The 16,372-nt window shown below is 46.7% G+C and overlaps 2 protein-coding genes across 4 annotated transcripts in view; one reads left to right on the top strand and one right to left on the bottom strand.

Annotated features, from left to right (window-relative positions):
* Positions 1–14,444, bottom strand: part of ACAD10 (acyl-CoA dehydrogenase family member 10) — a 37,081-nt gene extending 22,637 nt beyond the window's left edge. Inside the window, exons 1-4 of one of the 3 annotated variants that reach the window (XM_079762562.1) lie at positions 14,371–14,444; positions 10,877–11,076; positions 8,074–8,222; positions 1,469–1,663 (exon numbers count right to left, since the gene is read on the bottom strand). In XM_079762562.1, coding sequence (XP_079618688.1) covers positions 1,469–1,663; positions 8,074–8,222; positions 10,877–11,063 — 531 coding nt within the window. In that variant the 5' untranslated portion in view covers positions 11,064–11,076; positions 14,371–14,444. Of the gene's footprint in view, positions 1–1,468; positions 1,664–8,073; positions 8,223–10,876; positions 11,077–13,895; positions 14,341–14,370 lie in introns of those variants that run through there. The other 2 variants (XM_079762563.1, XM_079762564.1) reach the window with 2 other exon arrangements.
* Positions 14,445–14,490: 46 nt separating this feature from the next.
* BRAP (BRCA1 associated protein) overlaps positions 14,491–16,372 on the top strand; it is a 31,155-nt gene continuing 29,273 nt past the window's right edge. Inside the window, exon 1 of the mRNA XM_079762566.1 lies at positions 14,491–14,760. Within this exon, the coding sequence (XP_079618692.1) occupies positions 14,679–14,760 (82 nt within the window). The 5' untranslated portion in view covers positions 14,491–14,678. The remainder of the gene's footprint in view (positions 14,761–16,372) is intronic.

The following is a 16,372-nucleotide window of genomic DNA, read 5'->3' on the forward strand; positions in this document are numbered from 1 at the left end:
TAATTGACCGTACCTTTGCTATGCCCACAGCCAATCAGAGCGAGTATGCAAATTAACCCAACAAAGATGGCGGTTAATTTGCATACACTGAGGGAGGGAGGAGTGAAGACTGAAGTCAGCATAGAAGGAAGAGGGAGGGAAAGTGGAAAACAAGGCGGCTGCTGGAGGGAAAGCGCGGGTGGCGCATGCGGCCGCAGAGTCAGGCAGCGGCAGGCGGCGGCAGCGGCGGCGGGTGCGGCAGGTCGGGGCACGCAGCCGTGGAGGTGGCAGCGGTGGGTGGGCGGGGCAGGGCGCGCAGCGGCGGCGGCTGGCTGCGGGCGCGGTGGGCGGGAGAGGTGGGGGGGCGGCGGGAGAGGTGGCAGTGGCAGAAGGGAAGCCCGCTGGAAGTCTTGCAGGAATCTTCCTGCAACGGGCCCCTAGTATGTATGTGTATGTATGTGTGTGTGTGTGTGTGTGTGTGTGTGTGTGTGTGTATATATATATATATATATTTTTTTTTTTTTTTTTTTTTTTAAGATATGGTCTTCTGTGCCAGAAGGTTTCATCTGTGAAGGATTCCCCATTTCCCTAAGAGAAAACAGATCATTATCCTGGGATATATATAAAGTATTGATAGATGGACTTGCTTAAATTTCATTCAGAAAACAGATTTTTAAAAATATATTTTTATTGATTTCAGAGAGGAAGGAAGAGGGAGAGAAAGACAGAAACATCAATGATGAGAATCATTGATTGGCTGCCTCCTGCATGCCCCCTACTGGGGATTGAGTCTGCAACCTGGGCATGTGCCCTTGACCTGAATCAAACCCGGGATCCTTCCACAGGTCAACGCTCTATACACTGAGCCAAACTAGCTAAGGCAGAAAACCGTATTTTGACTCAGTATGTTCTCAGGGTACTTGGATAGTCCAGCACTGCATGCACTATCTATTACAATAGCCCCTAGCCATATGTGACTCTTTAAACTTAATTAAAGCAAATTAAATTCAATTCCTTGATGACATTAGCCACATTTCAAGTACTTCATAGCCATATATGACTAGTAGCAACTGTATTGGACATTTCTATTAGTGCATTAAGTGTTATTGGACAGCGTTGATCTAAGGATTGATGCCAGAGAAATAGAGGGCAGCATGGTTGGTCTTTGAAAAGAAAAGGTCAAAGTCCCACTAAGAGGGCTGACAGAAGTGTGTGTGTTATGTGGTGACTAAGGTTCAAATCCAGAATGTAAGGAAGTCCCTAAAGCTGAGGTCTCAACCAATTACCAAATCCCATAAATGTTTGACCTTGCTAAGAGCTCAGTGATACAAGTCCTCTTTTCAACCTGTTATATCTAAACCTGACTTAGTCAAGTGTCTGAATAAAAAAAACCATTCACTGAAGACCTGCTAAAGGGCAGCGTGAAATGTTGCACCCTGAAGCAAGGACAGACTGTTTTGATGATTGTTTAGTATCACTTCAAACTTACCACATCAAACTGTTTTCGGTCCAAGGGCAAAAAGCTTTTGCCATTGGAAAGATAAAAATTATTGCTCAAGACTGCAGTCTGAAGGCCTTTTGCCCGAATTTGAATTATGGCTTCAGTCATCACTGGGAACTGCTTCGCCACTTGCTCACTGGTCAGCAGAGAGAAAAAGTTGTCCACAGGCACAGAGGTATTTGACTAGGAAAGGAGGAGGGGAAAGAAGAAGCAACAATCATTAAGAGAAAAGTCAGCTTATCACAAACAGGAAAAGAAATATTCCCAGCTTCCTGTGCTACCTGGCTGTAAAAGCCCCAGCCTTTGGCTTGCTGCCTAAAGGAATCTTCTCCCTCGGCCACTGTGCAGAACTTTACATATCCTATATAATAAAAGGCTAATATGCAAATTGGCTGAACAGCAGAACAACTGGTCACTATGACATGCACTGACCACCAAGGGGCAGACGCTCAATGCAGGAGCTGTCCCCTGGTGATCAGTATGCTCCCACAGGGGGAGTGCTGCTCAGCCAGAGCTAAGGATGTCCAACTGATGACTTATGCCCGCTCCATCTGGGGAGCGGGCCTAAGCCATCAGTCAGACATCCCCTGAGGGCTCCCAGACTCCGAGAGGGTACAGTCTGGGCTGAGGGACCCCACCTCTCTGAGTGCACGAATTTCGTGCACCGGGCCTCTAGTCTACACTAATAAAAGAGAAACATGCAAATTAACCATCACTCTGCTACACCCACAAGCCACGCCTACCAGCCAATCAGGAGAGAGCATGCAAATTAACCCAACCAAGATGGCGGCCGGCCACAGAGCTGGAGCAAGCAGGAGGCTTGGGTTGTCTCGGCAATGGAGGAAGCCAAGCTTCCCGCCTGCCCTGGCTGGCCCTGGCCTCCGCTCAAGGCTACAAAGTTTCAATTATAGAAGATAAAGAAATCCCAACAAAAATGGCAGCAGCCACGGAGCTGGAGAGAGCAGGAGGCTTGGGTTGCCCCTGGCAATGGAGGAAGCCAAGCTTCCCACCAGTCCTGGCTGGTTCTGGCCTCCACTCAAGGCTACAAAGTTTCAAATATAGAAGATAAATAAATCCTAGATACTTGCTTCCAGCCAGCCCTGGCCTCCGCTCAAGGAGGCGCTGAAAAAAAAGAAAGAAAAAAAAAAGAAGGGGCTGGGACCTTGGGTTGCCGGGGGGTAATCAGGCCAGGATGGAACAGCAGGGGCCGTTGGGGGTAAGCAGACCAGCAGGAGGGCCAGTTGGGGGTGAGCAGGCCATCAGTGGGGTTCAGTTGGAGGTGATCAGGACAGCGGGGGGGGGGCAGTTTGGAGTGAGCAGGCTAGCAGAGGGGCAGTTGGGGGTGAGCAGGCCAGTGGGGAGGGAAGGTGGGGGCAAGCAGGCCAGCAAGGGGGGCAGTTGGGGGCGAGCAGGCCAGCAGGGGGGCAGTTGGGGGTGATCAGGCTGTTGGGGGGCATTTGGGGGCAAGCAGGCCAGCGGTGGGGGGCAGTTGGGGGCAAGCAGGCTGGCAGGCAGAGTGATTAGGGGCAATCAGGCAGGCAGGCAGGCAGGTGAGCGGCTGGAGCCAGCAGTCCCGGATTGTGACAGGGATGTCCAACTGCCGGTTTAGGCCTGATCCCTGTAAACCGGCAGTAGGACATCCTTCGAGGGGTCCCAGATTGGAGAGGGTGCAGGCCAGGCTGAGGAACAACCCCCACCCCCCGTGCACAAATTTTGTGCACCGGGCCACTAGTAAGATTATAAAAAGTGACTTAGAATTAGAGTTACAATGGTTAGGGTATGGAGCTATTTATATCAATATTCCAGTTAAAGGAGTTCTTTATTTTAACCATGGCTTGTCAATTTTAAAAAGTAGCAGGATACTGTAAGAGGATACATTAAACTTTAAAAGTGTATTAAGTAGATGTAATTTAATTTTCAGTGATCCAGAAGACATTTAATGGTTTTGTATTGCTTTAGCTCACCATTATGAACTTCAGTTTCTGATAAATTTTTTTTTAATTCAATCTGTGTAGGTTTTGAAACTCTTATTTTATCATGCCTTAAAATCTGTAAAGGCAAACCTGCTATTTTCTTTATACACACACACTCACATTTTACAACAGCTTTAAAGAAATACACATACCATACAACTCACCCATTTAAGCCATACAATTCAATGGTTTTTAATATATTCACAAAGTTATGTAACCATCACCACAATCAGTTTTAGAACATTTTCATCCCCTTAAAAAGAAACCCCATACCCATTAGTATAGTCACTCCCCATTCCCTCCCACACCTCCAATAGTCCCAGTCTGAGCAAATCACTAATCTACTTTCTGTTTCTGGACATTTCATATAAATGGAATCATACAATCTGTGGTCTTTTTTTGACTGGTTTTTTTTTCCCACTTAGCTCAATGTTTTTAAGACATATATATATATATATATATGTGTGTGTGTGTGTATATATATATATATACACACACACACACATATATATATATATTTAAAATTGTGGGGAGAAACCAAGATGGCACATAGGTAAACACCTGAACTTGCTGCCTCGCACAATCACTTCAAAACTACAACTAAAAGACAAAACGAACATCATCCAGAACCACAGGAAGGCTGGCTAAGTGGAAATTCTACAACTAGAAGGGAAGAGAAAAGCACACTGAGACTCAGAGGAGCTGCAGAAGTAAAGGCAGAGGTATGGAAGCGCACACAGAGAGGGCTGGCAACTGAGTACACGGCTGGCTTTTTCAATCTGCAGGGAGACACAAACTCCCGACTGCTCTGAACTCCAGTTCCGGGCAAGACTCTGGGGACCCAAACTCATACGGGGAGAAACTGGACTGTCTGGCAGCGGGCGGAACTCGAGGGTGGCTTTCTCTCAGAGGTGCTTGCAGCAATTACTGCGGGACACTGAGACCCTGGGACCTCTTAGGGCAAGGCTGACAGGAAGCCATTGCTATTTGCTCCGCCTTGAGACTCTGCCCCACCCAAGCTATGCGCAGAGGCTTTTGCATATGAATGGCCTGGTCCTTTGAAATGTAAACTTACCTTACAAACTGCAGCTGAGTCAGAGAGACCCAGAATATCCAAAAGAAGGCCCAAGGCCCCACAACAGCTTGCATTGCTTCACAGCTGGGCCTCATCTGGGCACCTCCAAAACCCAAATAAAGAAGAGGAATCTGCAGATCTCTCCGTAGCTCCTGCTGGGTGGCCTCTGGCTAAATTAGCACCTTCTTGGAGATCCAAGAGCCAGTGTACCCAGGGGTCAGAGTAGGACCATCCAGATTACAACTCCTCAGATCCATAAGGGACACACTCAGGGGGCAGACTCAGTGAGCACCAAAGCCCCACTGAAGCAAGTCTTGTCTCATACGGGTGTCTCCAGCATAGAAGTTCTCCCATCGTAGACACAGCTGATCCTCACAACCAATTGGCCTGGAGGTCAATTCCTCCCAGTGATACCAACAACAATCAAGGCTTAACTACAACAAGACTGTGCACACAGCCCACAAAGGGGTGCACCAAGAGTGTCCACCTCAGGTAACTGGGGAGGCTGAGCCATTGGACCCTATAGGACACCTAGCACACAAAGCCACTCTATCAACACAGGGAAGCAGCCAAAATGCAGAGACAAAGAATCAGGTCACAAATGACAGAAATGGAGGAGAGCAAACTACTGGATATAGAGTTCAAAACCACGGTTATAAGGTTTTTCAAGAATTTTCTAGAAAAGGCCGATAAATTTAGTGAGACCCTCGAGGACATGAAAAAGGACCAACTAGAAATTAAGCATAGACTGACTGAAATAAAGAATAATATACAGAGATCCAACAGCAGACTAGAGGATCACAAGAATCAAGTCAAAAATTTGAAATACAAAGAAGCAAAAAACACCCAACTGGAAAAGCAAAAAGAAAAAAGCATCAAAAAATATGAAGATAGTGTAAGGAGCCTCTGGGACAACTTCAAGTGTACCAAAATCAGAATTATGGGGGTGCCAGAAGAAGAAGAGAGAGCAAGATACTGAAAACCTATTTGAAGAAATAATGACAGAAAACTTCCCCCACCTGGTGAAAGAAATAGACTTACAAGTCCAGGAAGCGCACAGAACCCCAAACAAAAGGAATCCAAAGAGGACCACACCAAGACACATCATAATTAAAATGCCAAGAGCAAAAGACAAAGAGAGAATATTAAAAGCAGCAAGAGAAAAACAGTTAGTTACCTAAAAGGGAGTACCCATACGATTATCAGCTGATTCCTCAACAGAAACTATGCAGGCCAGAAGGGAGTGGCAAGAAATATTCAAAGTGATGAATAGCAAGAACCTACAACCAAGATTACTCGACCCAGCAAAGCTATCATTCAGAATTGAAGGGCAGATAAAGAGCTTCACAGATAAGAAAAAGCTAAAGGAGTTCATCACCGCCAAACCAGTATTATATGAAATGCTGAAAGGTATCCTTTAAGAAGAAGAAGAAGAAGATAAAGGTAAAGATAAAAATTATGAACAACAAATACATATCTATCAACAAGTGAATCTAAAAATCAAGTGAATAAAAAATGTAATGAGCAGAATAATCTGGTGAATATAATAGAATCAGGGGCATAGAAAGGGAGTGGACTGACAATCCTTGGGGGGAAAGGGGTGTGGGGGGTATGGGAATAGACTGGACAAAAATCATACACCTATTGATGAGGACAGTGTGGGGCAGGGTAAGGGCATGGGGTGGAGTGGGAACCGGGTAGAGGGGAGCTATGGGGGGGGAAAAAGAGGAACAACTGTAATAATCTAAACAATAGAGATTTAATAAAAAAATAAAGTACTGATTATGTCCCCTGCCTCCACAATACCCATACTGTACTAATTAATATATTTTAGCTAACCTAATAAATAAAACTATTATTTCAACATTAAAAAAATAATAATATAAAATTGTGATAAAATATACATAACATAAAATTTACCATTTAACCACGTTAAGTGTACAGTTGAATGTCATTAAGTATATTCATTGTTGTGTACCCATCGCTATAATCTATCCACAGAACTTTATTTACTATATTTTAAATTATACTTTAGCAAGCTTATTGTGGAAGTTACATGAGTTAATATAAAGAGCTTAGAAAAATGCATAGTACAGAGAAAAGGCTTATTAATATTACTAGCGTTCCCATTGCAGGAAAAATCCTGCAATAGGGTTTCCTGCTGCACTCTACCCTGCCCCGCCTTCTCCGCCAGCTTTTCCCTTCTCCCCCGGCCCCGCCTCCGCTCCTCCCTTCTCCCCCGCCCTGCCTTCTCGGCCAGCCACCTGCTCTCCTTCCTTCTCCCCTGGCCCCACCTCCGCTCCTCCCTTCTCCCCAGGCCCCACCTTCTCCACCAGCTAGCCTGCTTTTCCCTTCTCCCCCGGCCCTGCCTGGGCTCCTCCCTTCTCCCCCGCCCCGCCTTCTCCACCAGCTCGCCCCCTCTCCTTCCTTCTCCCCGGGCCCCGCCTCCGCTCCTCCCTTCTCCCCCGCCCCGCCTTCTCCGCCAGCCACCTGCTCTCCTTCCTTCTCCCCCGGCCCCGCCTCCGCTCCTCCCTTCTCCTCCCCCCGGCTTGCTTGCTTCTCCGCAGCTTTGCTCCCTTCTGCAGCTCTTGGCTTCTTTCTACACTGTCTTGATATGCAAATTAGCCGCCATCTTGGTTGGGTAATTTGCATACTCTTCCTGATTGGTTGGTGGGTGTGGCTTGGCTGGTGGGCGTAGCTTGGGCATAGCGAAGGTGCGGTCAATTTGCATATTTGTCTATTATTAGGTAGGATCATTGCCTCAAATAAGCTTTCTCATTAGGCAGTCAGCACCTGTTTCAGCTGAACGATGGCTGATGGAGGGGCAGTGAAAGAGTATTTTTATTTATTCATATATGTTGTTAAAGTTGAGTACTCAAGGATGGAAGAAATAGCTTAACCCTTTGCACTCGCTTGCTTTTTTCTCGATTCCTTTATTCTACTCGGGATTTAATTTTTTAAATACCCCAGATTTTACAAAGCGCGGCAGTAGAATAAAAAACTGGAGTTTCTTTTCATACAAACTTACTTATTTGGATTTTTTTATATTTCAAATTATTGATACATTCAAAGAGTAATTTTAATCTCGATGCTAACCATGTCGAGTCACACTCAACATCCGAGTGCAAAAGGTTAAAAACTTATAATGGATTATTAGATTTTCACTTCTTTATTTGCAGTTTAATAAATACGGATGAGTGTTACATTACATCCATTACTCTAGACAAAAAGAATATGGAAATTCAAGAATGTTTATCGCCCTAGCCGGTTTGGCTCAGTGGATAGAGTGTCAGCCTGCAGCCTGAAGGGTCCCCTCAATTCTGGTAAATGGCACATGCCCAGGTTGTGGGCACGATCCCCAGTAGGGGGCGTGCACAAGGCAGTCAATCAATGATTCTCTCTAATCATGCCCAGGTTGTGGGCACGATCCCCAGTAGGGGGCGTGCACAAGGCAGTCAATCAATGATTCTATCTATCTCTCCCTCTCCCTTCCTCTCTGAAATCAATAAAAATATATTTTCCAAAAAAAAATGTTTATCACTCACAATTTCAGAGCAGAGCCTCCTAAATTCTTGTAAGAAATCCTCTTTTGTTATTTCTCCTCTCATAAATTTCAGCCAGGGCCCATTTTCGCCACCTGTGATTAAGGCCTTCAATATAGTTCCGGAAGGGATATGATTCTGTACCTCCCATTCTGTAGGAAGAAAAATATGCAATAAGTGAAACCCATTAACAGATGGCTGGAGTTTAGGGAGCTCAGGGGAATTACCATACCAGTTCCTGTGGCTTCACTATGGTGCCAAGTGGGCTCTGTTGGGAATCTGAAAAAATTCAGGAAATGCACATCTCAGCCTTAGATCTCCAAGGGAACAGCAGCGCTGATTTGTGTGAATGAGGGAACACTGCTGCTAAGTCTCATATCCTTACCATCTGCTTGAGATGACACTGGACGCTATAATACAAATTTTCTTTTCTCGTTTTTCACTGGCTGGCTCATATATATTAGGTCATTCACACAGTCTTGGCCACACAGTAAGGAAATCCATACAGTAATAAGCCAGATACTGACAGTATTAAAAACAAAAAACAAAAAACCTTCATTTTGTAAACAGCAGAACTTTCTACACTGATAGAAATGCTGTATCTCCAAAACAGTAGCCACTAGCCACATGTGGCAACTGAGCACTTGAAATGTGGTAAGTGGGTATTGCAGAGGGGACTGTGTCTGTCACATTGAACACAGTATCCCTTCACGCCTAAGCAGCACCTAGCACATAGAAACTGCTCCATAAAAATCTGTTTTCCGACTGAATAAAGTTCAAGCAAGTCATTTACAGAGGAGGCAGGGAAGGGTAGCCGCTAGCAGAGAGAACAGAGTTTGCAAAGGCACCGCACTGTACATGTGTTTGGCAAGTTTAGAGAACATCAAGTAGTCTACAGCAGCTGAAATGGGGACACACAGTAGGAAACGGTGTGACACGAGGATGCAAGGCTAATGGCGAGAGGTCCTGAATGCCAGGCAAAAGCTTCTAGACCCAATTTAAGGAACAAAGTGCAGGCACTCAAGGATTTGAAGCAGGGGAGTGAAGGGATAAGATCTGTGTTTTAGGCAGGTAATCCTGGGGGCGGTGTGGAGGGTGGCGCAAAACCCAGAGGCCAGAGGCAGAGAGAGCAGTTCGGAGTCTGATGGGATCAGGCAGGTAGGAGGAGACAGGGATATAAATGGGTGGAGGCAGTGGAAGTGGAGAGGAGCAAATAGGTTCTCGAGATATTCTAGAGAAAGTCAAGAAGATTCCTGCCAGGGACCTTTATGTTTTCTATCTGCCAAGTCTGAAGGTTTGGGGTGGGGGAGTATGATGACCTGGAGGGGGAGGTGTTTGGAACAGCACTGCGGTAAAAGTGAGAGGAATGAGTGGAGGAATAGAGGCTGAGGGCCCAGCTGTCCCTGGAACTAAAAAAAAAAAAAGCTCGCTTAGCCAATTTGCACAGCTGGTAACTTTTTACCCAGGAGCATAGGAAATCTGTACTTCATTTATTTTATTTTTTAAATAAATTTTATTGATTTCAAAAAGGAAGGGAGAGGGAGAGAGAGAGAAATATCAATGATGAGAGAGAATCACTGATAGGCTGCCTCCTGCACACCCCCTACTGGGGATTGAGCCTGCAACCCGGGCATGTGCCCTTGACAGGAATCAAACCCAGGACACTTCAGTCTGCAGGCCGACGCTCTATCCACTGAGCCAAACCAGCTAGGGCTGTACTTCAGTTCATTTAACATGGAGCATTGCCAACCAGCCACCACAGCAGGTCTGAAGGACAGGGACAGCTGTTTGGCCCTATTTCCTTCCTGCTGGCTGGAATGAGAATGTAATGGCAGGAGGTGATGCAGCCAAGACAGACGGTGAGGTGAAGCTGGAAATGAACTCACAGCAGAGCAACACAACAGAGAGCCTGAGTCCCTGGTATCACAGAGCAACATACCAGCCCCAGACCACATACCTTGGCTTTCATGCCAAAGAAATAAACCTCTATCTTGTTTCAATCACTGTTTTGTTAGAGCTAAAACTAGTCAAACTTAAGTGAGTTGAACTAAGTAGGAAAAAAGGTAAAACCAGGAGGGGCCTGACAAAGAAAGGATCAGGGTTAGAGGTTTGCTCTTGAAGGTTTAGAGGAAGTTGGTGGAAGAGGGAAGGCTGGGATCAAGGGTGGGGCTTTCAGAGTTCAAGATTTCAGAAGCGGCACAGTTCTCAGGGAAAAGTAGTTAAATCCTACCAATAACAATGGCAGCTCATCATTTTTTGGGGGGGATTTTAGGTGAGCTGAACACTCACTGGGCTAAGCAAGTGCTTTCCAAACCCCAAAGAGGTAGGTACTCATATTAGCCCTAAGTCAATGCTGAGGAAACTAAGACTCAGAGAAGTTGACTAATTTGCTCAACATACTCAACCACTAAGTGATGCTTAGAATTTGATGCAAGAGCCAGAATATTGCCAAAACCAGTTTGGCTCAGTGGATAGAGCGTCGGCCTGCGGACTGAAGGGTCCCAGGTTCGATTCCGGTCAAGGGCATGTACCTTGGTTGCAGGCACATCCCCAGTGGGGGGTGTGCAGGAGGCAGCTGATCGATGTTTCTCTCTCATCGATGTTTCTGGCTCTCTATCCCTCTCCCTTCCTCTCTGTAAAAAAATCAATTAAAAAAAAAAAGAGCCAGAATATTACCCACCGGGACACACTGCTGACCAAATGTCCCTCTCTGTCTCTCCATACCACCCTCCACCACCCCACCCCACCCCACTCCCATTCCACCCCCACCCCAGTCTCCAAAAGTGAAACAGAACAAAGAGCTCACCTGCAGCCACTTTCCCTGGAGAAGGAATGAGAACTCCACCCATGTCAAAAATGACCGCTCTGTAGGGGCCGCCTCCAGAATGTGTCCATCGCCAGGGTCCCTGGTGCCCACACTGCTTGTGTTTCAGGAAGGCTGCCCTCCAAGCCCACTGGAGAGGTGAGGGCCGGAAAAGCCGCCTTATGCACATGTTGAGGCCAAAGCTGTGTGAGAAGGCACAGGGCACAGTTTGCCTTCACTGCCTCCATCCAGACCTCCATCCTGGAGCTCGGGGGTGCCACCTGGACATCACTGATCTCCAACAAACACTCCAAACCACAACCAGAATTGAGCTCTATCTCCGCCCTCCCACCTCCTTTTGGTGGGTTCCTTAGCTCAGTGAAGGGCTCCACCATTCACCTAGCTGCCCGTCTAGAAAACGGGAGTGGGCGCCTGACTTCCCTTAGTCCTCCACCACCCACCTCAACTCCAGTTGTTCTGTGCTTGTCAGTTCCTCCTGAAAATCCCACACCCTCTCTCCACTCTCATTGCCATTCTCTCACCCACAGATCATTGCAACAGCCCCCTAAGGGGTCCCCTTGCCTCTTCCCAAATCTCTTCATTTTTTCTTCACTCCTTAGCCAGAGTAATCTTTCAAAAGTGCAAATTTGATCACATCCTAACCCCATTTAAAAACTTCAATGGCTCCCCATTGCCCTCAAGATACACTTCCTTAACCTGACTTAAAAGGCCCGTTAAGATCTGCCTCCCCCTCTTTTTACATATTAACCTGGACGATCTAGACACACAAATCTATATGCAGCTCTCTCAACCAGTGTTCTCCTCCTGCTACCAGGCCTTTCATATGATGTTTCCTTGGCCTGTGATGTTCCCTTCTACTTGTTACCTGGCTATTTCCAAACTGTCCTTTAGGTCAGTTTCTCTGTCATTTCCTTCCTGAAACTTCTTCTGGCTACCAGGAAAGATAGATGAGGAGTCTCTCCTGTATATTCCTAAGATGCCTGTACTCAGCTCCTCCTAGCTCTTAAGAGGCCACCATCACACTATCACCCTTCCTGCAGATGACTGCAATGGCCTCCTAACATTGCCTCTTTCCTAAATTGATTTTCAAAAGTTTCAGAAAAGAACAAACATATACATGTAACACACACACACACACACACACACACACACACACACACAGATATATACCTATAGATACATGTAGAGAAATAAATCAAATGTGGCTAAATGTTAATCAATCTAGATGAAAGGTATATAATGAAGGATATTGAGAGATCTTATACTATTCTTTAAACTTTTCTATAGGTCTGATATAAAAAGCTGGGGGGAAACAAAATAATTCAAGCAAATTCTATTTGTAGTCATTTCCTCATGAAATGACTTTAAGCTTTTTATGTGATTTCTACAGTTAAAAAAAAAGCTTACTGAAAATCAGGTTGGTAAGACAGCCTACAAGTTTATGAGAGTCACTTTAGGGCCACCATAAGGTTTCAATAAAATAAGAATCTAAAGAGGAGATTCTTAAGGAGTAACTCTTCTAGTTTATATACTGTGTTTTTCATGTAATTGGAAATTTGTTGAATTGGGAAGTGAATTTTGAAATGAAAAATTTAGAGGTTGATTTGTGTTTTCAGTTTCACTTATGTTTCTATGCCAAGGCCAAAGTTTATAACGGAAGGAGAAAGTTATTTATAGGCTCCTAAAACATCAACACCTTTTGTGTGAGGGCTTAACAGAGATGAAAAGTGTCTCTGGGGCCTGAAGGGCTGACTTCCATCCTCACTGAGGACACTGTCCTCCACATACTCCCACTAATGGATGATGGGCAATGCTCCCATGACTAGCTTGCTTATTCTTTCCATTTAGAGGGGATGGTGCTGTTCTAGCCACTTCCCAATACTTTCTTCGGCGAAGGAAAATGCTGTGACTTCTCATATTTCTAGGCCATTGTACCTGCCATGTCCACTGACTGAACCGCCTTTCCCTGCTGTTGGCCTGGTGAACTTCCGTTCACTTTTACACCACAGCCTCAGCTCTCCCCTCTGGAGGGGCTTTTCTTTCTTTTTCCAGGTGGACTATGTTACTTTTTTTTTCTCTCCTCACTCTCACTGCCTTTTCTCCATACATTCACATTGCCTGGGTTCAAATTCTAGCTCCTCCACTTACTAAGCGAGATCCTGAGCAAGTTACTCTCTCTCTCTCTCTCTCTGAGCCTCAGGTTCCTCCTCTGTAAAATGGGAATAATGATAGTACCTGTCTCATAAAGTCATTGTTACTATTACATGAGGTAAAGTATGTAAAACACTCAAGTTTGGACCTGGCACACTATTAAATGTTATCTACTACTGTAATATACTATAAAATGTTCACATGAGGTCTCATGTTATATGCACATACTATGTGCACATGGCACATGTACTTTCTAATAAGCCAGTGATTCTTAACAGGGGGTAATTTTGGCCCCAAGGGGTCCTTTGGCAATGTCTGGAGACATTTTGTTTGTCACCACTTGGGGCGTGCCACCAGTACCTAATGGGTCAGGCCAGGGAGGCTGCTAAACACTTTATAAAGCATAGGAAACACATACACCTGGGAGAATGATCAGAACCCAAAATGTCAACAGTGCAGAGGTTGAGAAACCCTAAGATAAGCAGTGTATACTGAATCATATTTCATAGGGCACAGTCACAAGCTGTATGTACTCTATATACCTTCATATGTCCAGGATGTGCTGTGACACATCTAGATATTATAGCATACTTAGAATAGCATCTGGTCATGTATGCACCATATGCATTGATTGTGGCTCTCAATATCTATCCATGTGCTAAAGGCATCTGGAAAGAATGCTGAATCTCAGAAAAACTGATGGACCAAGAGCCACAGACTCTATTCATTTCACCCTCACAGCTGAATGAGGATATTATTCCAATCTTGTGCAAAACCTAGATCAAGGTCACACAACTAGTGATCAAGGGCGACTGCATAGGAAAAGGAGCTGGGTGTTGATCTTACTCACGAATGTATCCCCACCATGACAGCAGTGCCCGAGGCTCTGTAAACGTTTGTGGAGTGATGGGGCGGGGAGCAGGACCCAGATCTATAGCCAGCCTTACCCAGCCTACCGCCCAACCTCGACAGAGCCGCAGTCACTGCAATCGAGTCCCTGCTCCTCCCCCGGGCCCTCAGAGAAGTGGATTCCCCTGAGTCTCAGCGTACCCGTCCGAAAAGTGCGGCCGACATAAAGCAACCCTGCCTAAAGCTAGAGCTAGCGGTCAAACAGGACAGAAAGAGGCAAGAGCTCTCCGCATAACGCGGGTCCTCGGACACTTCGGGGACCTCGCGGAGCGGGAGCCCCCGCGCCATCAGCTGAGGTGGGCTGAAGGCGAGGCCTGTCGGGTAGGTTAACTTGGGCCTGGGCGCAAACCCACAGATCGGCCCAATGTGGCGGGGAGGGGGTGCCCGCAATGCCCACGCCGTCCCCGCTTCCCAACCTCAGCGAGATCCGGTCCCGGGGGCTCAGGCTCCAAGCTGCCACGCCAGTCACGCGGCTGCCACCCCGGCCAATCGGGGCGCGCGCCGGTCCGCGCATGCGTAACCCTGCGGGTCAGCGACGGCGGCCGGGAGGCGGAAGTGCAGGTTGTTGTGGCTCGGGGGGTTGTGTGAGGAGCTGCTGCGCCGAGGCGGCGGCAGCGGCGCTGAGGTGGTGGCGGGGCTGCCCGCCTCGGGCCGCCCGGCCTCTCGGCTCGACTCCCAGCCTCTCCTGAGCCCGCCGGGGCCCGCGCCGGCCAGCGCCTGCCCTATGAGTGTGTCACTGGTTGTCATCCGACTGGAGCTCGCAGAACACTCGCCCGTCCCCGCCGGCTTCGGCTTCAGCGCCGCGGGTAAGTCCGCGGCCTCGCCGCCCTCCGCGTAGCCGGCGCCTGGGCCCCGGGGGGAACTTGTCCTCCCAAAGTACGGGCCTGGGAAAGGCCCCGGGTAGGGCCGTAGCCTCAGGAAGAAGCTGAGGGGTGAGGGGTAGGTTCCCTCTCATTCCGTACTTCCTTAAGGGGCCTTCCCAGGTGGCTTCTGTGGGAAGCCCTCCCGGCCCCTCCCTCCTGCTGCCGCCCACGGGAACTCTGTTTACACCTGGCGCGTCGCTTCCCCGCCCTCGGTTACAGTCGAGTTTTTAAGGTGCTTTCCGTCTAGGCTTTGTGAAGGCAGGGACCCCAGCGACGCAGACGGTCCCTGGTTTAATTAAATCGTTCCTCTTTGAAAAAACCCTATTCATTTAGGCGCCTTGTAACACTGGTAATGATTATAATCAACGTTGGTGCATTTCCTATATCCCACAACTGTACTGTATGTATTTTATCTTAACCCTGTTCGGTTAGATTGGTGGATGCCCCTTGTCACAAACTGAGAAACTAAAACCCAGTGATTAAATGACTTGTCCACGATTTATCTGTGAGTCGTGAGACTGGGATTCTAACTCGGAGAACTGGACTTGAGAGTCTGAGCTCTTCCTTACCAGCCACATGACCTCCTTAGGTTGTGAAAGCAGCTATGGCTGTTCCTTGGACCTCAAACAATTACCTAACAATAACATTCATCCAAGAAATGCTTACTGGATGCACCCTGTCTGCTGGAGCTTTAGTTTGTGTGCAGAATCAGACGTGGTCCTTGCCTTAATGGAACCAGCAGTTCACAGGGGGAGACGGATGCATTAATTACGGAATAAATAGAGAACTACAACGATGAAGGTGAAGAAGAAACAGTTTGGAAAACTATTACAGGAGGAACCATTTGGTTTGGGGAGGGGGACCGAGGCAGGTAGGGATGGTGTAAATTGGAAACTCCTGAGTATGTGAATTTTGGAGCTGCAAATTAAAGATTGAATGTTATTTTATGAGTGAGGAGCCATTTTTAAAGGTTAAAAATGATCTCTGAGTTCTGAGATTAGGCTTTTCAACCACATCTACACTAGCCACATAGTCACTTCTACATGGCTCAGTCATTGATGCATTTAGTCATTTATTCAGTAAATCTTTAAAGAGCTTCCAGTGTGTGCTCGGCGCTGTGGTGTAAGTGGTGGACACAACAGGCCTGGTCTCTGCCCTGATGGGACTGATATTAAGGATATTTCAGTGAAGTCTCCAAATTCCTTTTCCATTGATTGAAGACAGTGATCAGAGATTTGCATGATATGACTCCAATACAGGGTGTTTAAGAAGGCTACCCCTAAAAATTTTTGTAAGTTTTATTAATGATAATGACTTGATACTTTATTTTGGGTTCAACACACATTTATACTTTACGAGGTATTACAAAAAGGTTGGTTCATCTGGGCATAGTCACTGTCAAAACTTCTATAACCGGTTACTCTCATTAAATTGCTTTAGAAGTGAATAATTTCACTAGAACAGCCCTGCATTTCTGAATTTATTGCACTGGGTGGTATTGACTGTCTGCTGGCCGCTGCAGGAGCCCCAGAAGGGAGTGAGATGGACACTGTAG

This window comes from Cnephaeus nilssonii (genome assembly GCF_951640355.1).
Source record: "Cnephaeus nilssonii genome assembly, chromosome: 22".
NCBI classification, from domain to species: domain Eukaryota; kingdom Metazoa; phylum Chordata; class Mammalia; order Chiroptera; family Vespertilionidae; genus Cnephaeus; species Cnephaeus nilssonii.